The sequence below is a fragment of the Hemitrygon akajei genome, chromosome 9 (genome assembly GCF_048418815.1).
Source record: "Hemitrygon akajei chromosome 9, sHemAka1.3, whole genome shotgun sequence".
Lineage (NCBI taxonomy): Eukaryota > Metazoa > Chordata > Chondrichthyes > Myliobatiformes > Dasyatidae > Hemitrygon > Hemitrygon akajei.
Genome location: NC_133132.1, coordinates 137,861,982 through 137,884,626, shown reverse-complemented (window position 1 = coordinate 137,884,626; position 22,645 = coordinate 137,861,982). Strand labels below are relative to the sequence as shown.

At 38.6% G+C, this 22,645-nt stretch overlaps 1 protein-coding gene across 16 annotated transcripts in view; it reads left to right on the top strand.

The window, feature by feature from the left end:
- Positions 1-22,645, top strand: part of dnmt3ab (DNA (cytosine-5-)-methyltransferase 3 alpha b) — a 483,274-nt gene that overhangs the window by 117,781 nt on the left and 342,848 nt on the right. Inside the window, exon 1 of one of the 16 annotated variants that reach the window (XM_073057079.1) lies at positions 608-670. The exons of the other annotated variants lie outside the window; for them this stretch is intronic. Within the exon in view, the coding sequence (XP_072913180.1) occupies positions 668-670 (3 nt within the window). The 5' untranslated portion in view covers positions 608-667. Of the gene's footprint in view, positions 1-607; positions 671-22,645 lie in introns of those variants that run through there. 16 annotated transcript variants of the gene reach the window in all.

Here is a 22,645-nt window from a genome sequence, read left to right as displayed (position 1 = left end):
GGACCAAATCAGCTTGTTGAATAAAGAGTTGAAAAATGGCAAATCTGATCCTCCATGGTGTGCAAAAGATATCTTGACTATAATTTAAGTTTAAGCAATACGATAAAGTATAAAACCTGACACTAAGGCTTTGAGCATGAGATAATGTTCTTCGTGGGGAGTGATAAGAGCTTTCCCTGTTGAGCAAGAAGTGGTCCTGACATTAGGTTTTCAAAGAAATCCAAGTTGTGTCATCTGCAAGTGGAGATAAGATAGAAAGGAGGAAATCATGGGAAAGAACCTAGAATTGTATGACTAGTTAGGTTAGTGAAATATTGTGAAGTTATTTAAGCATCAAATAGTAATAGGATAATAGTATTTAATAGAAGATCTATGTCCAAGAACAATATTGGTTGGTGACCTATAGACCCAGTGGCCTGAGAGCATGTGCAAGTCGATTCTGTCTGCTGTCTGTAACATAGCTAATATTGTAAGGCCTTATTTCTCAGACTCGTGCTGAAAACAGGAAGTGGGGGTGGTTTCTGTAAATGACAGGAGAAACATATTTAACATTGACAGGAAATGCTGAACTTTTTTTTAAGAGAAAAGGCAGCAAGGAATTGTGCACCTTTGTATCACCTTCAGTGAACTTTAATCAGTGAAGATATTTGAGCTTCTGTTCCATATAATGGTATGTCAAACTTAACCATGGATCTCATTTTAGCTTTTTGTTATTTGTTTCAGCTGCAGCAGTGTTATCTTTCCAAAGTCTGAGAATTGTGTTTCTGGTTTCTAGCATTCTATTATTAAAGCAGATAATGGTAGAACGGTAAGCTTCACTCCATGTCAGAAGGCACTGCTTAACCAGAGAAGGTAATCTGAAATATTTAAATTTCAAAACCAGTTGTCAATCATGTTGCAAGTTGTTGTGCTCTGACCACATGCTGAATGTTTAGGCCCATTGAAGTGGAAATGTAGAGATCTATGTAAATGTCTTTTTGTGTCCATGCACGTGTTCAGCACAAGCGCTGGGGTTCAGTCCTTCGATTGTCTCATTGAGGACCAAGATTGTGTGGTTTAATGATTTTCTTCCTCATTCGTGGTGACAATACGGAGCTAGTCACTTCATCAAAATCAGTTTTAATATCATCAGCTATGAAATTTGTTAACTTTGTGGCAGCATTACAATGCAATACATAATAATATATTTTAAAAACTGCAAATTATTCTAAGTATATATATGTATATCAAATAGTTAATTAAGTAGTACAAAAGCAGAAATAAAAAATAGTGAAGTAGTGGTCATGTGTTCAATGTCCATTCAGAAAACTGATGGCAGAGGGGAAGAAGCTGTTCCTGAATTGCTGAGTATGTACCTTCAGGCTTCTGTACCTCCTTCCTGTTGTTAACAGTGAAAAGAAGGCATGTCTTGGCTGATGGGGGTCCTTAATGATGGACAGCATTATTTTGAGGCAACGTTTCTTGAAGATGTCTTGGATGCTATGGGAATACAGAATAGTAACTGTACGTCAATGTTCCCCCTAATTTTTAGTAGTCAGTGTGCGCAAAAATCTTATGTTGTGCAAATGTTTTTCCTGTGACAGAAGTATGTGCGCACTGAATGCACACATGGCACAGTTTATGTAGGTTTACAAAATATTTGACATAAAACTGCACAGAATAACAACAAAATAACACACATATTTAAGTCACTCAGTTATTTTTTCTCTCTCCTGTCTTTGGCATTTATCCATTCTTTAATCACCTCTGGGTTTGATCGTTTTCGCTCTTGCTCATCTGTACTCAACCGTAACATGCGTAGCACTCCTACAACAGGTAATGACGGGTTCTGTTGCCTGAGCTTTTGTACGCCATCCAAATGCGATTTACTTGTCAAATGATGCTTCAAAAAGTCAAGTTTCCAAATATCATCCCACTTCTTTCCACTAGCAAATTCTCCAGCAACTTTCGCATCACGACAATACAAACAGATAACTCCAGTTTCCTAATCATACATAAATATTTCTCATAGCTGGAAGTTCATGACCTCATGAGCTTTAGGTGTGGCAGTTTCTACTATTTTGTTAAGCTATTCAACTTCACACAAATTTGCAGTTCTTTTGCGCTTCACGCCTTTCGCTTCTTTTGAATTTGACGTAGTGAATCAATATTTTTTTCAATAAAAATTTATTAAGCTATCTACAGGATTTGAAACAGATCTTTGTAAACTTTACGATATGAATACTGTCCGCCAAAGATGGCTGCCGCCATGATGCAGCTGTACAAACCAGAACAGGAAAGGTGAGGTGATGTAAATTAGTGACATGCATTGTGGTATTTGAAAAACTGACTAACTAGTTAACAGAAACATTTAGCTAAAAGATTATTTTCAGTAAGTATAATTAATTACTACATTATTTTAGGTAATTAACCATTTGTGCGCAGATTAATTTCCTTTGTGCGCTGGTTGAAAAATGTGTGTGCACGCGCACACGCACACAGCTTAGAGAGAACATAGCTGTACATAATAGTATGTATGTAGATCCCATATAATTTTATATTTGTGCATCATAAAAGTTGGAAGGCAATTTAGTTTTGAACACAAAACTGACATCGAGAAGTTTTTTTTAAAAAAATGAAGAGCAGGGCCATTTCATGAATATCAGAAAACACTGCAGCTCTTGGAAATGTGAAACAAAAATTACTCAGTGGATCAGCCAGTGCTTGTGGAAAGAGAAATAGAATTAACATTTCAGCTCATATATTCTTCATCAGAACTGTTTCATATTTTTGTGTTTGCATTTAAGAGATATTAGTCTGGCAGATTGCCTCCACCAGTGCAACATTCAAACTAGCTGGTGAGAGATAAATATTGATACATAAAGATATGGTGTGGTATATACTGGATTTCCAGCATCTACAGATTTTCTCTTGTTTGTGAGGTATATATTGATTTTGTCTATGCCATTGTACCTCACACCCTGATCTGAATGATGTGAGAAACTTCATGGAGCAGGAATCATTGCAGATAGCTGTTATTGTAGATAGTCATTTTGCCCTTAACAACAGCTATTGCGTTGGACTGACGTATCTAGGAGTAGTCCAATCACTTGAGTTGTCTATGATGTTTTCCCAAGGGATTATTCCCTTAATGGAGAATGCCTTTGTGTGACTTGGTTTAAAGAGGGAAGCTAACGAATGAAACAGTCATTGCATGGTCCTTGACAGATTAAGGTCAGGGTCCAGTGCTGTGGCATACAAGACATCTAGGGACCTTTTGCTGCAGCAGCCTTCCTCTGCCTTCACTGCCATTGTGATGTATCATCATCTTCTGTTAGCACCACCACTGAGGTCTTTGTTGAATCGTTCTTTGTCTGGAACCTTCTCCTTTACTTTACTGCCATTGGTGACCCTACCAAGAGCTAAGCTCTAGACAGCATAGCTGTCAGGATCTCAGAAACTCATTTGCCTCTCCACTTTGAAAAGGTGACAATCTTTGGAAAAGATTTAGGAATATAATAATCTCAACATAAGCAGTCATTGTGAGAAGAAATGGGATGTTGAAGAGTAGTATTAATGAATAATTCAGCACCAGTACTTTCACATTTTGCTTTCCTTGTTTGTTTAAATTAATTGAATTCATGTTTCAGTTGTGTTATCAAACATGTATCTACCAATGTTTGAAACAATGCAAACTCTGACTACTTGCGAAGTAAAAAGGTTTCCTCTCTATTCCCTTTATTTCTTTCAAGAATAACATTAAATTTCTTCTCTCTTGACACCGATCCTTAAGCTATTGGAAACGTGTTCTTTATTTGCTGCATTTAAACTTTTCATAATATCAGACAACTCTATTGAAACTTCTTTGCCATGAAACAATCCAAGTTTTGCCCATCTATTCATGTAACTATTGCCCCTCATCCTTGGAACCATTCCAGTACATTTTTTTGAAACCTGTCTAATAACTTTTCAATACTAGTACAACCCTACAAATCCCTCGTTTCTTTCTAAAAGGTGGAACCTGGAACTTAGCTCAGTGATTTTTGGACTGCACTGAAGTGATTCTACTTGCTGCAAGCCTGAAAAAAAGGCTGCCAGGAATTATTTAGTGGTCTCCCAAGTTCTGGTTTTCTGCTTTCCAGATATGAGCAGCTGTCAGGAGTCAGCAAAATGAGGTGGGAGGTTTCAGGCCCTCAAGTAGGCTGTACTGAATGAGATGTGAAAATTTACCCCAGTATGTCTGGCCCAGAGGAAACAAAGATCAATCCAATTCCTGTTTGATGAGTCAAACACCAGAAATGTGGTAGAACATTGCTGTAAGGTACTGCTTCCTCACCAACATGTTCAGTTTGAGTTTCAATAGGACCACTTGGCTTCAAAACTCATTTTTACTTTGGTCTTTGAATACCAAAAGACACTGATGAGAATATCCCTGCAACCAACAAACAAACAGAATTTGATTAAGTATGACATCAAGGACCCATGGTGAAATTCAAGAAGAAAATCTAGAACAAAAGAACATGGGAAGGATTGTTGAAGACAGCTCATCCCTTTTCCAGAACGTCACTATAGCTGTTGCTCAGGTCACAAGTGGAGATGTCCATTAATTACTCTGAAGACTTCGATTTTATTTGCAAATGCTTGAAGAATGAAGAAATCCCTACCTTCATTTGGCAATTCCTAAGCCATGTTTAGGGGTGGACTGATAATAGGAAGTGACATTTTGTAATATTTTGTTGTCAGGTAATGGACACCTCTAATCAAAGATTCCAAATCTCTACTCTTCAGATTCAAGACCTTATAATTTCCATTCTCTGACCACCAACATCATGGATATGGTGGGATAAGGGGGATATTGCTGATTGGACACTGAACAAGATCAGCCATGTAAGTACTTGTCTCCAGGAGCAGTTCTGAGGCTGGGCATGCTACGATGAGTGACTTACTTGCTGACTTCTGAAATTCTACCATTAACAAAGAGCAAGTCAGAAATTTGATGTAACGCTGCTTATGCTTAGATGAATGCTCCTCCAACAACAGAGTGCTTCAAACCATCTTGAACAAAACAACACCCTTGATGTCTCATTCTCTACCACCAACATCCTCTTTGTCCTACGCTACTTGTACCTTATTGTAACAAAATGCACCATCTGCAAGATAAATTGTAGCAACTTGCTAAGTCTCCTTCATCAGCACTTCACAAAACTGACAAGAGGGACAAGACAGCCAATTGAAAGGACGTAACTGAATTGTGCAAAATAAAACAGTGGCATTGAAGGACACCAAATCAAACAATTGAAAATATTCATCTTTGAATCTTAATATTCAAAGATTTTGCAGGGGTTAAAATAGACTCTGGAACATAAATATTGGAATTAAGGCAAATCAAAATATTAATACAGAATAAAATGAAAATTCAAAACACGTTTTGTGTATGCTAAATCTTTACAAACTCCATTTTGGCCAGCTGGAGCATTGATCTGGAATTTCTGATGGTAAAGCAACAGTCATTGTTAAAACATGGGAACTGTAACAGCAACACAAATACACAAGCAACTGGCAGTGACTTTCCACTCCCTTCCTGAATATATTGTTGAAATCCTTTCCAGCATAATGAGCAAATATTGTAAATGACTGAGTACACCAAAACAGGCTGTAAAGACTTGGCATATCATTGAAAGGTGTGTTTTAATTATTTCATTGTTCTGGTTATTGAAGGTTATTATCTCAGTTCCATGTGGCCAAATATCCCCTTCCAAAAGTCCAATATGAATTCTTTTTTGTCAAGAGTGCATGATCTCCACAGCAAGGCCAATCTAAGAACAACATATGGTGCAGTACCAGTCATTGTATGTAGCCTTTCCAGACAATGCAAAAGCGTTTTTCAACATTGAATTTCAGTTCAAAGTTCATCACAATTTCTGTCACTCCAAAATTACAGATACTATGCTAACTACCCCCTATTTCACATTACCAAACAAGTCCCAAACTGACACCCTCACAAGGATGGTTCACTTTCTGTGTCTCAGGGGCTGGTTCCCAGTCAGGACAGAAAAAGAAGCTATTAGCCACCACTTCTGGTGATGATTGTTTGAAAGAAAAATGAGGAGACCAGCCAATGGAGCAGAAGTGCAACAACTCAAACGCAGCTCCAAGCTCACAGTCTATTAAGCAACAGTGATTGTTCGCTTCCTATATCACTTTGAGACAACGGGGAATCAGTAACTTAACACCACAGAAAATCCACAAACATGTCATAGAAGCCTCCTAATACAATGGTAGGAGAAACAAAGCTTGGTCTATTTTCTGGCAAGCCAACATCCCTTGTCATCAAGCTCCACTGGCACCAGTGAACAGGCCGCATTATCTGTTTTTCTGATGCTGGATTCCCAAAATAGGAACTTAATTACAAACGTTATCATGGCAAAAAATTCTCAGAAAGGTCAGAAAATGCTTCAGGGGTGTTCTTATAGTCTCTTTGAAAAACATAAGGCCTTTACTGACTCACAAAAATCCTCAGCCCATGATTGATAAAAAGGAGCATTCAAGAAGGCGCGACTCAACTCAGATGTCAAATTGGGAGCATGTGGAGGCCAAGTAAAAACAGCAAAAAGGGCACACAACATCCCAAATTATCATCAAGCCACTTCATCAAGCACCATCTGCTACTTGTCGATTCCACTTAGGCCGGATTTGACTTCAGAAGTGGAGTTAGAGCAAGTAGTTCCCAACCTTAAGGGTTGCTTAAGAATAAGACACTGTGGCAAAAGGAGTCATTCCAACCACAGATCAGTACTCAGGGATTCTAGAGTTAACAACCCTCAAGACTGGTTCAATGGTCAAGCCCGGGAATATCACAGATAAGGTATGATAGTAATCAGATGTGCCATAGATAAGATTGTTCAGTGAGTATTTTCAATGCAAGCAGGCTAATAACCAGTGTTTAGTATAGGTATGGCAGACTGGAGAACAGGTTTAACACTGATAAAGCAAAATAGAGATTAATGTCTGGGGGGTTCCAGGATAATGGTCCAGATCAGCTCTGTGCGAGAAGGAAGATGATTGCCATTGGTAGGGGAAGTCCTGGTTTGAATGGGATTTAATCCACATGCAGAGGCATGGAATTTGGCTGACATATAGGAGATTTTCAATACTTCATAAAATCCAGGTTTTCTCATTTTCCTTTCCATTATGGAAACACATCTGGATTAACAAATGGTTGGAGATGTATACCTATCAGTGTTATGCTCATCAAGGTAGCTGTAGGATTCTGGTCACATTCGCCAACTGCTTCCAGACTTGCAGCACTGGCTGCAAGTGTATACTTAATCCTGTGTCCCACTGTTTGATAAAGTAATGGGGTGTAAATCACTGAGACTGCCGCAGAGAATGCCACAAACCACAAAAATGTTCATAAGTCACTATTCTTCAACAGATTAACAAACCATTGAAAATTGATGTGTTTGATGCAAAAATACAGATTAGTCTTTCAATGTAATGCCTATAGTTTGCAGCCATCATGTGGATATGGAATTAAGGATGGTCTATAAAGGGCCAGGCATGTGGAACAAGAAGCCAACAGCAGAATAACATTATTTCTTGACTGATCATTACAGATTTGCTATTTAACCCTCATTCTTTGTCTGGACCAAAGCTTGAAAAATAGACACAACCCTTAATAACTTTAAGAAGGCAAAAGAGTATTACTATCGCATGTTTCAATACGATTAAAAACGTAACTTGGAATTTATATAAATTTAAAAAATATAAAAACAGATCCATTAAACATTTCATAAAGTTGACAATTATAGCAATGGATACTTTGCAAGTCTAATTAAATAGATAGAACCAAAGAGGCAATTAATGTTCTTTGAGGAAGTAAATTTAATGCTTACACCTGTTTAGTGTCTGCACTTAGGGCACTATGGTTGATTTTCAATTGCTCCATGAATTGATCCTGGACTAGCCACTCAGTGGAAAGGCAATTAGTGAGAAATATTGCCTAATCCAACAATATCTACATCCTATTTAATTAGTGTAGATGCAATGGGTCAAATGGCCTCTTCTGTTGAAAGGAAATATGGAATAAATAAATAAGCATAATTGTTAGCCAAATTGTACTCAGCTGCCTTATTTAGAACGTGAGACACAATACCCTTTAGTTTATTTCTTAAACAGGAAAAGTTCTTTCAACTTTGGAGTGTTTTGAGGTATTGAGTTGCAAACTGAAACAAGTCTGATACTATAAAAGAGTCAATGGTTAGAGTTTTATACATGTAATGAGCTAGATAATAACTAAACTGCAAAATCAGTTAATAATTACTTTAAAATAATCATCGTCATGATCCCATGGTGTTTGGAAATCTTGTTAAATGGATTAGGAAGAAACAGGCTGAGCTCTTTTCACATCAAGTTCACCCTTGCTTTTTCAAGACAGTCTCTTCCACTACTGTTACTTTTAAAAATTCCTTCTGTGCACTCTCTTTTCTTGTTAATACATTACAACTGGTCTTTACACGTAATAGCAGTGATCAGTTGTTCTATATGCAAAATAGCTACATTGGTGCACTGTGCCCTGGTTTTAATTTTTCCCTAAATTCTGTTAATGCTGACTTCTGTATGAACTTGCTGTAATTAAGTTGAAAGCCTCATTTCATGCATCAACACTGAAGGAATGTTCTCAAAGTAGGTCATGGGCACAAAGGGCTTTGGGGTTGGTGATCTTCAAAAGCACAAAATTAATGCACTTTTTTCTTTCTTGAAGGAAAGAACAAATAACTAAAATTTTACCACTTTCGATTTGGCACTGGTGGCATTTTTGTGGAGAAATAGGTTAAATTATTTATTTCTCAGTTATATTTTGAAACGAGATTTAAATTTCATTGTCAATTTCTTGAAGCCTTACCTTTGGTGGCTGCAAACTCAATCTTCAGCTACTGTATAGAAGGGGCTGAGGATGAAGGACAAGGACATACGTTTTACTCAAGAGGGTTTAACCTAAAATGGCAGGAGGGGTAGGAAGTAGGTGGGAGAAAAATAAAATGGGTAAATCAAATAAGTCCAGTGTGCAGATTAAGGAGCATGGGAGGGTTAGTAGGTATTTGTTGAATGCAAGGAAACTCATTAGAGATTCAGGTGAGCTTAGAGTGTGGATCAACGCTTGGAATTAAGATATTAATGCATTTCTGGAGATGTAGTTAAGAGAAGGGCAAGCTTAAGTAAAAGTTTTAGGCATGATGGAGGGTATGCAAAAGATAACGAGGTAAGACAGTACTGATTAGCGTAAACAAGAGAATGGCCATTGTGCAGTGCAGGAGTTAATGAGGGAGTGATCTTTGTACAACCATTTGCTGCAGTTATAAGGCACCCAGTAATTTGATGGAATTATAGGAACAAATATCTGAGCAAATCACAGAAAGGTGTAAGAAAAATACATTTAAAATAGTGGGTAATTTTAACTTTCCCAGACTGACTGAGATTGACTTAGTGCAAGGGATTTAGATAGAGTGGAATTTATTAAGCGTGCCTAATTAGTTATTTGGGACAACTTGTAAAGAGGTCTACTTGAGATGGGGTAGTACTCAGCCTATCTAAGGATATTACATTGGGCAGGTGGTGAAGTGCCAGTGGGCAAACACTTTGGAGTGGTAACCATATTCTGTAAGCTTCAAGATAGAGAAATAGACAAAACTGGTCCTCATGTCAAGGTCCTGAATTGAGTGAAGCCTGATTTAAATAGTGTAAGAAAGACAGTGATGAAAGTAGATGGGAGTAGATGCTTGCAAGTATCTGACAAATGGGAGTCTTTAAAAGAGAGTTCAGGGACAACATGTTTTAATCAGGGTGAAAAACAAAGATGGCAAAATTGGGTGACAAAGGATATTGAAGATTTGACGGGGGGGTTATAAAGGAAATGTATGTCATGTGTATGGGACTTGATCAAGGAAGTCCATATAGGAATATAGGACAGAACTAGTGAATCTAGGGACCAGGCCATTGGTCAAGATCGTAAATGCACCAAGGAGAAGGATGTGGAATTATAGTGAGTTCAGGGAGAGTAATATGGATAAAATAATAGTCAGGTAACTAGGAACCATTGACCTCTATGTCAGCAGTGGGGTAATTACTTGAAAAAATCCAAATGTATAAGATTTAGATTAAGTTCCACTGATAGATGGAACTTAATCCCACAAGTGTGACATGATGCACTTTTTGAACCCATAAGGAGTAGGGCACAAATGTTGGGTGCTAACAAACGTGGATGAACAGTAGGATGTTTGTGTTTAAGACTATGGCTCTCTGAAGATGGCCACACAGAGTGGTGTAGAAGGCATACGGCACACTTGTCTTCTTAGGTCAGTGCAGAGAATATAAAAATTACTTGCATTGAGATTTTACCAAACATTGGTTAGACGGTGCTTGAAGCATTGTGTGTAATGCTGGTTGCTACACCACAGGAAGGATGTGGTTGCACTGGAAAGAATGCAGAGGGGATTCATGGGTTATTATCAGAATAGGAAAGCTTTTGTAATGGAAAGTAATTAGATAGGCTGGGCGTGTTTTCCTGGAGTGCAATAGACTGACAGATGACCTGATAGAGGTACAATATATCATAAAATTACAAGAGGAATAGACAGGGTAAATAGTCATTGTGTCATACATGGAAGCAAACTATTCAGGACACCATGTTCACACCTATCAGTGAGCACCCGTCTGTATTACTCTCTTCTTCTAGGACTTGGGCCATTGGTTTCTATGTCTAGACATAGAGCTAATCAGAGTCATAGAAAAGTACAGCTCAGAAACAGGCCCTTCAGCCCATCTAATCTGTGCTGAACCATTTAAACTGCCTGCTCCCATGCTTCTTAAAAGCTGTCAATGACTCTGCTTCCACCACTCTCTTTGCCAGTGCATTCCAGGTACTCACCCCTCCGGGTGAAAAAAGATCACTCTCAGATCCTCTCTAAACCTCTTACCCCTTACCCTGATCTAGTTTTATCTACCTTGGATATCAGGACATTTTCCTGCATTGTACCCTGTTTATACCCTTACTATTTATGTAGCTCAGTTATGCCCCTTCTTAACCTGTTCTGCTCCAGGGAAAGCAGACCTATTCTCCCTTCAGAAGTAAAACACTCCATTCCCAGGCAACATTCTGGTGAATCTCTCCTGCAGCTTCTCCAGCGTCATCACATCTTTCCCACAGTGTGGTGACCAGAACTGAATGGCAGGCGGTGCTCCAACTGATGTTTGACCGATGTTCTAAGAAGTTGGAGAATAAGCTCTTTGTTGTCCCATATCACAGGGCTAGTATCTCATATCCAAGTTGTTACCTACAATGGTACCTGTGGAGAGCTACACCGAGGTTCCTCCCTTCCTTAGTACTGCCTCAGACCCAACCATTCACAGTTTATGTATAGTCTTATTCATACTTTCGGAAAGTATCACCTTGCATTTATCTAGATTGACATATCTGCTTTTTTCTGAGCCCATTTTACCAATCTATTGATAACACACTGTAGCCCAAGACTACCCCTCATGCTGCTGATAGATCCATCATCTTTATGCCATCTGTGAACATACTGATCATATTCCCATAACCACACTTAAATCATTCACATATGTGCGGTATATTACAAACATCAGGGATATTAGCATACTTCCATGTGGAACGCCACTAGTCACACATATCCATTCACAATAATAACGTTCTACCATTACTATCTGTCTCCTATTGCCAAGGTAATATTGAGTCTAATTTACCAAATTGCCTTGGATTCTGTGGACCCTAATCTTTCGAAGCCAGTCTGCCATCTGATACCTAAGGCCCTACTGAAGTCCCTGTGACTATGTGTACTGCACTGAACACATTAATTCAGTTTGTTAACTCTTCTGTAAAGCTCAACCAGATTGGTCATATGGGATCTACCCTTGACAAAACCATTCTGGCCATCTCTGATTGGTCCCTGTCCTTCCAAGTGATCATTAATCCTGTCCATCATATTTTATTTTCCAAAAGCATCCCTGCTGCTGATAGTAATTGCCAGACTTTTTCCTGCTTCCATATGCATCTTGCTGTTATGGCAGAATGATCACTGTGATTGTCATATTCAGAATGATTTTTAATGATATGCTTGTTTTTATGCTTTAAGAAATTCTTATCTATTATAAATTCATAATTGGGAATAAAATGAGAACACTGGGGAGCACACCCACACATGACCTTTATTGTATCGCTTGAGGGATGACATCATTCTCTGTTTGTGCTGTAAATAATATGTTAATCATTCCGCAAGAACATGATACTGATCCCACTAAAGAAAACGGTCTAGATCTTCTTAGTAACTTGTAAGGTTCACATTACATTGGTAGGTCATTCACAATAACAATAAAACCATTGTTGCCTTATTGTCTTCGCTTACATTGAAGGGACGGACTAAAGTAATTTTTGTATATGTCTAGAAGAGATGTTTCTTATTTTAACCACTAAACAGTAATATGATTATGCTACATAGTGTGGTGGTTAGAACAATGCTTTACCATGCAAATGATTAGGGTTCAATTCCTACTGCTGTTTGTAAGGAATTTGTATGTAACCACCCCATGGTCACGTGGGTTTTCTCTGCGCGTTCCGGCACCTCCCACATTCTGAAGACATACGGGTTAGGGTTAACAAGTTGTGGACATGCTGTGTTGGTGTTGGAAACATAGCAACACTTGCAGGCTGCCCCTAGCATATCCTCGGACTGTGTTGGCCATTGTCGCAAACAATACATTACACTGACAAATAAAGCTAATCGTTAATAAATCTCTTAATGTAATCCATAACCTCAGGAAACACTGAGGTTAGTGACGACACAAACGTACAGAACCCCACATAGACTAGCAGATAGGATTGAACTGTCAGGGCCTGCGACATCATTCATTGGAAATAGCAGAACTCATCCGAAATGTAAGAGCCAGGAAAGCCCTTGTGGTTCAGGTAGTAAATGGAAGCTGGAGAAAAAGAAGATTTATAGGCAGTTGTGTATTAGACACTTGGATCTTGAATCCAAGGAATACTGTTGGGATGTTTCAAGGATTTGGTCATGGAGAGCAAGATGTGAAATGAATCATTATGAATACTGCACAGCCAGGACATGTCTGTGGCAAGTGTGCCTAAGCTAGTTGGCCTCAAAGGTATGTGATTTCACAGTATGGCGATGGGGCTAGGAAATCTTATACCTTGGAAGCAGAATCATCAATATATAGTTATCAGCTCAGCTGCAGCAGTGTTGACATGGTAAGTCAAGACCTGGAGGAACGACAGCTGGCGGGGGGGGGGGGGGGGGGGGATATAAAACGAAGGTGAATTACAAAGGAAGCAGAAGGATAAATTTCTCATTTAAGTGGTTTGGATTTGGAATGGACCCAGACATTTAATGGATGCAGACTCCACTGTGGGGTTGAAAAGGTACATGTACTTGGAAAAGAAACAAATTGCCAGGCAATGTGAAGAAGTTGATGAATAGCACAAGCTGAATTGTTCCTGCAGAGGGCTAGCACAGATGTGATGGACTGAATTATCTCCTGTGCGTTGACCCTTCTGTGATTTGACATTTGTAGGAGGACTGGAAAGAGTGATTTTATTTGCTGTTGACGAGGGATTGAATGGGTAGAAAAATGCAGACATTAATGCAAATGAGTAACTGATCAGTGAGTTAAACAATGTCTTGTGTCGTAAAATCATAAGATATAGGAGCAGAATTAGCCATTTTAGCCCATTGAGTCTGCTACACCATTTCATCATGGCTGATCCATTTCCTCTCAATCCCAATCTCCTTCCTTCACTCCATATCCCTTCATGCTTTAACTAATCAAGAATCTCTCAACCAATTGGCTCTTACCTTTGTCAATACAAGACTCGAATTGGAAATCATAGGTTAAGGGTAAAAGGTAAAATATTTAAAGGCAACCTGAGGGTGGGGCAAATGTGGAATGAGTGGCCAGCAGAAGTGGTGGAATCAAGTTTGATTGCAACATTTAAGAGAAGTTTGGATAAGTACATGGATGGAAGCAGTATGGAGGGTGGGTCAATAGGACTAGGTAGTTTAACAGTTCAGTACCGACTAGATGGGCCAAAAGGGCCTGTTTCTGTGCTGTAGTGTTCTATGACTCTGCCTTAAATACTTTTAATGACACGGCCACCAGTAGCAAAGAATTCCACAGATTCACCACTCCCTGGCTAAATAAATTCCTTCTCATCTCTGTTCTAAAAGGATGGCTGTCTTTTCTGAGGCTGTGTCCTCTGGTCTTAGACTCCCCCATATTAGTAAACATCCTCATCACATCCAAGCTATCTAGGCCTTACACCATTCAATAGGTTTCAATGAGATCCCCCCCTCATTCTTCTGAATTCCAGTAAGCCCAAAGCCATTAAATACTCCTCACATAAGCCTTTCAATCCTGGAATCATTTTTGTGAAACTTCTTTGAGCCCTCTTCAATATTAGCATATCCTTCTTTAGATGAGGGGCCCTGAACTGCTCAAAATACTCCAAGTGAGGCTTCACCAGTGTCTTATAAAGACTCATCATTACATCCTTGTTTTTATATTCTAGTCCATGAATGTTGGCATTGCATTTGCTTTCAAAGGTGAAAGCGTGTGTGCAGCTGTGTGTAAAGGTGAGGATTAAGGACTCGACTGTGGGGAAGTAAAACCAGAATGGGAAAGAGAATCTAGGTCATGATTGAAATCACTTGAAAAGAGGAAATACACTGTGCAGAGGTTAAATGAGGAGAGAAGGAAGGAAATCACAGTGATAAAGTTGCCAAAATACTTTGTAGGCTAAGCAATAAAGGGTCTTAAGGGACATATGAAGGCAGTGCGGCAAAGGTGCAAATGAATTAAGGCAGCCAGTCAAAATGAAACAAGGTTTGGGAAATGTGAAAGTCACTGTGGCAATAGAAAGCTGCAAATGGCTTAAGGCAACCAGTCAAAATGAAAAGAAATTTTGCTGTCCTACAGTGGCAGATTGAATGTAGTCGAACATGTATTGTTGCTAATACTATGCTAATTTATCAAACCTTGGGCCACTTTTTTTTTATCAAGCCTAAGATTTTGGTAAAGTTGAAAAGGTGAGAATTTTACCCACAAGGCAGCAGATATTTTGAAGATTAAGATATCAGAATCCTTGAAATTTGAAAGAGGGCTGACATCTAATGGTTGGGTAAAATTCAGTGGAGCGAGTTGTGTTCACCTGTTGCTAGCAATTCTGCAGAATTTAGAGATCAACGCCAGTACATGTGACCTTCTGATTCACAGCTACTTATTGCTGAGTTCAGACATGGGATAGTGAGGTGAGAGGCAAAATGTTTCTGTCCTCTTAGTGTTAAAGCAATCTAGCTGATGTAAAAAATGCAAGCTCATCAATTTCATTGGAGTTGATGGCCCTTATTAAAAGGGCATTTCCAATCAAGAGGTTCATTTACTCTATATAATTAATTTTTTACCATTTTAACTTAATATGTTATGAGTTATTTTTAATTCTTTTAATTATCAGAAACATTGCAAAATAATTTAAAGTTATTTGTTAGTGCAAAAGCTGCCAAAATCCACTGGGATTTTCTGGGAGCCAAGTCCTCAGGTGAACATGCAGGATTCAGATTCTAAATGCTGCTTGCAACTGCTCAGCTCCATGAGATGAAGGGCATTCATCTCGCATTAAGGGAATTAGTTTGCCTTGCCATCCTTTTCTAGATCAGGTTATTGTGGGTGGTGGGTTCAGGTTGGATCCAGAATGACCTGACCTGACTTGATAAGCCTAGGGCTGCAAAGAGCAATAAGTACAGTTGACCACCTTCCTTAAATCTGAAGTGAAAGAGAAATTGCACCTGATGCCAGAAGAGGAGACGCCAATCTGCAGATGGTGTTACTGATCACTAATCAGCTCATGGAGCAGAACTAATTTTGGAGAAAGCAGAGTTATGACATCTAGCGGTTCAATGGCCTCTACTTTTCAGGTGCACCAGCTATGCAATCAAACCAAGCAGGTTTTCAGGTTTTTACTTTCATTGTAAGCTATTGAGAGAGCTGTTCCTGCTAAACATTCCATAAATCATCTGCAGCAACACACAAAATGCTGAAAGAACTCAGCAGGTCAGGTAGCATCTATGGAAATGAATAAACAATTGACATTTTGGGTTGAGACCCTTCTTCAAGACTCCTCTGTTTTACACTTTGTTTCTCACTCCACCAGTTTGCTTTGCAGGTGTCCTAATGAATAGCAGAAGGCTGAGCCAAGGGGGGGGGGGGGGGGGACATTTTGTTTCTAATGTATTCATATTTTACCTTCTGCATGAAAGTCAAAAGAGTGTCACAATACTAGCACTTCTGGTGATTGGAATGTCATGCATTGTAAGATTTTTCCATTTTCCATGGTTTACACCACAAAATAATCTGTATTGCTTTTACCTTGAACTGAACACAAGCTCACCTAGAAACCACTTCCTACTCCACAGACGGAAAACTCATTACTTATTTTGGCGGAGTGAAATTAATAGGTTCCACAGTTGGGAAATCTTTTTTAATGGTGCAGTTACTATTCATGATTTTTTTTTTCCTAACAGGTTTATTGAGGCCTAGTTAGACAGTAATTCATTAATCAATTTAACCACACAAACTTAGTCATTAGTTTAACTATCTGGAAAAGTTCCACATTTATTTCTTAATGTTATAGTTAAATATTATAATATAAATATTTGAACAAATCCCTAAACCAAATAGAAGTTCAAACTAAGCCATATTAACTATGATGGCTTTGAATTTTTATTTAGTTAAATTAAGTTCCAGTAGATTGAACATTCTGATTAATTCATTTGTAAACTATGCAAAGCCCTAACTCTTGCAATGGGCAGAAAGTCTCTCTAATTTCATCTTTTCCACTGCTTTGTTGAAGTCTCTAAGCAATTCTTTTCTAAGGTAATAGTAGAAAATGTATGGTTCAATTTCTGCCTCTCTATACATACTTTTGAATCTTAAAACCACCACCATCTTGCACAAGTATAACGAATGAAGTTAAAATAGCTGGAGAGAAAGTTTTGAGAGGCATTTCAAGAAATATTTGAAAGGTAGGGGCAATTTCTTAGCTGGCTTCACCTCTATAGGAACAGAACAGATGAAGAACAGAGATTTGGATGGTTTTGAAATGACCAATTCTGCCTATTTTTTGTCCATCACCCACAATCCAGCATGTGATTATGAACCATCACTAATTGTACTCTCTCAGTCTATTTGAGAGATTCCTTTCATGAGCTCAAGATGTTCCAGAATTCTGCACAATAAACAAATCACTTTTGAAGTGGTGCTGTTGATTCAGTGATCCGAGATTGATCCAGACTTCTGGGGCTGTCTGTATGGAGTATGTGTGTCCTTCCTGTCTCTGTGTGGCTTTCTTCTGTGTGCCCCCATTTCCTCCTTATTCCAGAAGCATGCCAGTACATTAATTGGCTATTTAAATGAACCCAAAGCAACCGGTTGGAGAATTGAGAGTTGATGTAAATTTGGGAGAGAATAGGTTGTAGAAAATGAGAGGGGGGAATGGGACTGATGGAGTTGCTGGATTGATGTAGTGGGCTGAATGGCCTCTTTATTAAGAAAATACACAGAGTAAATATAATTTCTGTAATATTAAATAAGCAAGTATCAATTAATAATGAGTAAATAACAACCAAATTAAGATGTCTAAATCTGTCAGGAACTAGCCTATAAATTTTTAAGAGGAAAGGCCTAGTTTGAGCCTGAAAGTTCTCAAAATGGTTGGCAGTGGAGCTGCAGCAGCCTCTGATGCAGAACACTGCTACCCGTGATTATACTCACATTAATGTCTCCATATCTTTTCAGGCCATCATAGCTGACATCTATATGGAATGTACTGATTAATTAAGCAAACCATGTGGCATTGTGTACATGTGTTACTTTTTCAGTGGACAGGAATGGCAACATGATAAGCTGCCTTCCTTACATTAATGGCTTTTCTGGAACCCAGCAGGATTGACCAAATGCCCAGAGATGAGCAGGAATAGCTCTGGGGCCCCATCACCTGGGCTGCAATCAGGAGCATGAGATCACAGGGTGAATTCTTCAGCCCTAGACAATAGTCACAATTCCTACGTTCCTCTTTGCCTCTTGTTTAAGGCAGGGAGCTGAACAAGATGGCAGCCATTTTGGATATATTATTGGAGACAATTTAGAAGTTCAACTCCAGTCAGTTCTACGAATCTGAAATCTTTTGACAGAGTAACTGTTAACAGTGAGAGAAAAGACCACATTTGCAAAATAAACTGAGGTAGTATGTTTTTTACACTCTGAATTGTAATGGTCTGGAATTTATTATGAAAATATGATGAAAGTTGATTCAGTGGGGCGTTACAAAATAGATTTGGTTAAATGATTGAAATTGGAAAAACTTGCTGGGGAAAAAGGAGTAGGGGACTAGGATTAAATTGATACATTTTGCACAGAGCTAGAATGGTGGATAAATGGCTTTCTCCTTTGCCAACTCATTCTTTAGATCAATTTACAGCACTAAATTTGTGAAAATTTCCATATAGGGAGTTACTAGCACGCAGAAATTCCAACATAATTTTTTTTAGCCTTAAGTGATTGAGTGGATTGCAATCAGTGCTCAGTGGATCAACAGATGTCATTACACAGGAAGAGGTAATTGAGGCCATTTCACTCATGATAGTTTCCTGAACTTGGGAAAGATGAGTACAGGGTAACTTTAAATGTTTATGGCAGAATAGAATAATTCCCAGGCATTAGTCATGAAATAGCAGTTGAAGGTCAGCATTGAAAATGTGGCCAATGTTTTCTGCGCCTGGAATGTATCAGAGAACAAATGGTTAGCTCCTCACACCTATGGGTACACGTTTTGTTTGTTTGTTGTTGCTGAGAGCTGTCAAGTCGTTGTCGACTCATGGCAACCCTATGGATAGGGTTTTTGTGACAAGATACAGAAGTAGATACTGAAAGTAGATTCCACAGGGCTACTGCTGCTGCCCAGGTTGGGACCATCGGCCTCAAAGTCCAGTACTGATGCCACCCCACCACTGGCCCTTTGTTTGTGTACTTGTTTCTCAATACCCTGAGGTCTCAACAAAAAATTCACAAACATGAGTTCAAATCACAGCATGACGGATATGGAATTTGTTTTCATTAACAACGTGAATGGGAAGGGTACAGAAGGCTACGGTATGAGTGTAGGTCAGTGGGACTAGGCAGTTTAAATGGTTCAGCATAGACTTGATGTGCTGACTGGCCTGTTTCAGTGCTCCACCTTTCTATGACTCCATTATATGAAAGAGCAGAGCAGACCCAATGGGCTGAATGGCCTAATTCTGGTCCTGTGTCTTATGTTTTGTGTCCTAAAATGCATTTCAGAACTTTTGTGTTCTATGGTGATGAGTCAGCTCTGACACACGAAACGTTTCTTACCTATCTACTTGACACAGGACAGGAGTGTGGTAGAATACTTCCCACTTTTCTTGATGTGTGCAGCACCAAAGAGTTTCAAAGCCATGAGGGACAAAGCATCCCATTTGATTAGCACCCTGAACATTAATTTTCTCCACCACCATCTTGCTCAAGTACTTGCCAAGGCATCTCAGTACTTTGAGATAACCTCTACCGCCAAGAAGGATCAGGGCAACAGACATATGGGAGCATGGAAATTTCCCCTTCAATCACATATTGTCCTGGACTGGAAATGCTTCAATCCTTTGTCATTGTTGCTGGAAACCTTATCCATCAACGCTCTGGAAGTATCTTCAAAGAATGGTCAATTAACGTCCTTTGCAGTGATATTCACATCCCAAACAATGAATAAATAGTAAATTTTTCTTTTTTCTTGCACCAATTTTTCATCATTGAATCACTCCTGATATATTGTGTATCCTGTTGTGCAGTATTTTACCCCATAATGATAACACATTTCTGTGAGGTTAACAGTTAAAAGGTTTGGGCTTGTTCATCCAAATTACATTTTTGTTGCTTTAGTTCCAATGTTCTTGTCTCTTGATTATGTGGTTTCAGGATAGGTTCCAAAGCAAATACGTGTGGTATTTGTTAAAAATACTTGCATCGGTGTGGTGAAATAATAAATGTTATTTCCAAAATGTTAATTGCCAGAGAGCATTCATAGCAACATTTGATAAATGTAAAGATAATACACACTTTCCAATTGATGGATCCTCATTATCCCATGACCTAACAGTGTTGAAAGGACTTAAGAAAGCCATACATACACTGATCTAAGTTTTAATAAAACTTAAGAGAAAGGAAAAAACAATTAGTTTGTTCTACTGATAAACAGTTTTGCAAAGTGTTGACATATTTAAACAACATGATTAACTTGGGAAAATTTTTCACTTGTTTAATCATATAGGAACTTCAAGTGGAAATGCAGTATTAAGTCAAGGTTATCCTGTCCATTCAGTTCATCTCTTCTTGTGAAGGGTGATACTGCATCACACAACAGGAACTGATTTTGAAAGCCCCAACCTTTGACTGTTTCTTGGCACAGAGAAGAAGCTGTTGCTTTGATTAAGAATGGGAGCTTTATTTTCTAGTGTAGTTGTTTTAAATTTCATCACAGAAAGTTGGAAAAAATGTAAACCAGTAGATTGACTGAGGAAGGAGAATTATTGAGTAAAAGGTACTTTCAAATAGTAATACCAACTATGTGAGAGAGTAAGTCACAAACACGAGAAAATCTGCAAATGCTGAAAATCCAAAGCAACAACAAAATGCTGGAGAAACTCAGCAGATCGAGCTGCATCTATGGAAAAGAGTAAACAGTTGACCTTCATCGAGACATTTTTCTCTCACATGGCTCAAAGGTGCCAAAGTAATTTTGGGCACAAATATTTTCAAAAACACTTGAAAATAGGTGTTTTTCTACTTTTTTTTAGGTCTATAGATGCTGTAAAAAATTATATGAGAGAGGGATAGACATACCTATTTGCAAGCACTAAACATAAGTTGATGAAAAATGATCCTTTCATGTCTCAGTAAAAAATCAGAAAAGTTCAGTGCTGGCTCCTTGGTTTGTGTTTAGTTACTTGGAGTTGGAACTGCACAGAAGCACTTCAATGCACATAACCCTGACTTGCAGGGAAATAAATCAGTTAAGCCACAGTTTCAGTTAGCTGGTTGCTTTACTTCCTTGTCCCAAAAACATGTGACCATTCATTCATGAGACAAATGTTCATTCTGTAGCTAAAAGCCTTCCAATACTGTGGTAGTCACGTTTAAAGGGGCAAAGGCATTGTACGTCTGAGCTTTGGGGGGTGGCCAATCCATGAGGAATGAACTGATGGTGAGACGAGCCTAATCAAGTATTGGGGTAATACAGTGGATCAAGTGAAAGGAAGGCAGCATTTGAGAAACAGAGGTTCATAATTTCTTTGGGGAAGATTATTGATGGGGCAGATAGATGCCAGCAAATTCTTCTGGAGGAAAATTACTTTTGGTTATCTGCAAAACGATTTGGTTCAAGTGGATCAGAATCAATAATTGGCAGGTAGAACACAGGCCCAGATTTCTTTTGGTCACTGCCCAGATGTAACTTCAAAAGTTCAGAAGTACAGAGATGGCTTTCCAGTGTGGGAGCAAAAACAGAGACATGCGCGGCTGTTCCAACCAAAAGATCAAAGAAAGAAATCTGGCAGCGGACTAAATCATTCCTCCAGATCTGGTCAATTCTGGCTTTTAAAAAGAGTTTAGAATCTTTTATTTTTAATTTTGAAATAACAATAAAGAAACTTGAAAGAAGTTCTAAATATTTCCTTACATTTTAAGGAATCTAAATCAATAAACTGTTGGAGAGATCTTTTGAAAAGAAGACTTGGAAAGATTTTTAAAAATTAGTTGGCTCTTATTACCTTTGTCTTTCACAGCTGTTTTTTTCTACTAAAATCCAAAGGAAAATTCCCTTGTTTTGGGCAATCTTCCCAATCTCTGACTGCCCTGTGTTGATTTCTGCATCAGAGCATTGGCTGCAGGGCCATGTAGTATCACTGAGAGCAGTTTACAGATTTATGTGCTTGAAATTGCACGTATGGAAATCCTGAAATTTCTATCAGTTTTGTGAAGTCGTGATAACGAATGGCAGTAATTTTGTCATCTTTACTCCACAAAGCTTGATCAACTAACGAGACCTTCAAACAGTTGATACTCATGGAAATGTTAGATGTGAAAGGAAAGGAAGGAGGAACAAATCTAAAGCCTGCTACCCAGCTCCTTTCCTCTTCACTCAGATAACTTAAAACATGATGTAGAAAGAGGATACTTATGATGAGTATTAGGTTTCTAGTTCATTGGGGAAGCAATGAATGCAAAGGGAATACATGGAAATTAGTGCCTGGGAAAAGATGGGTAGCATTTAACAGCATTTCAAGGTCCTTTATATAGATGCAGAAGTGAGGGTGTGCTAACAGAGGTTTTGGCTGAGATGTTAGAGGTGTACTTTATGTCTGTCTTCTCAGAAGAGAAAACTGCTAGTTGCACAAGGGGAACATATAAAAAAGTATCCAAATAATCAGGCGGTACTAAAAAGTTTTGCAAATCTCAAAATAGAAATATTTACAGTTTGGGTCTGATTTGTCCTAGGTTCTTTAAGGAATAA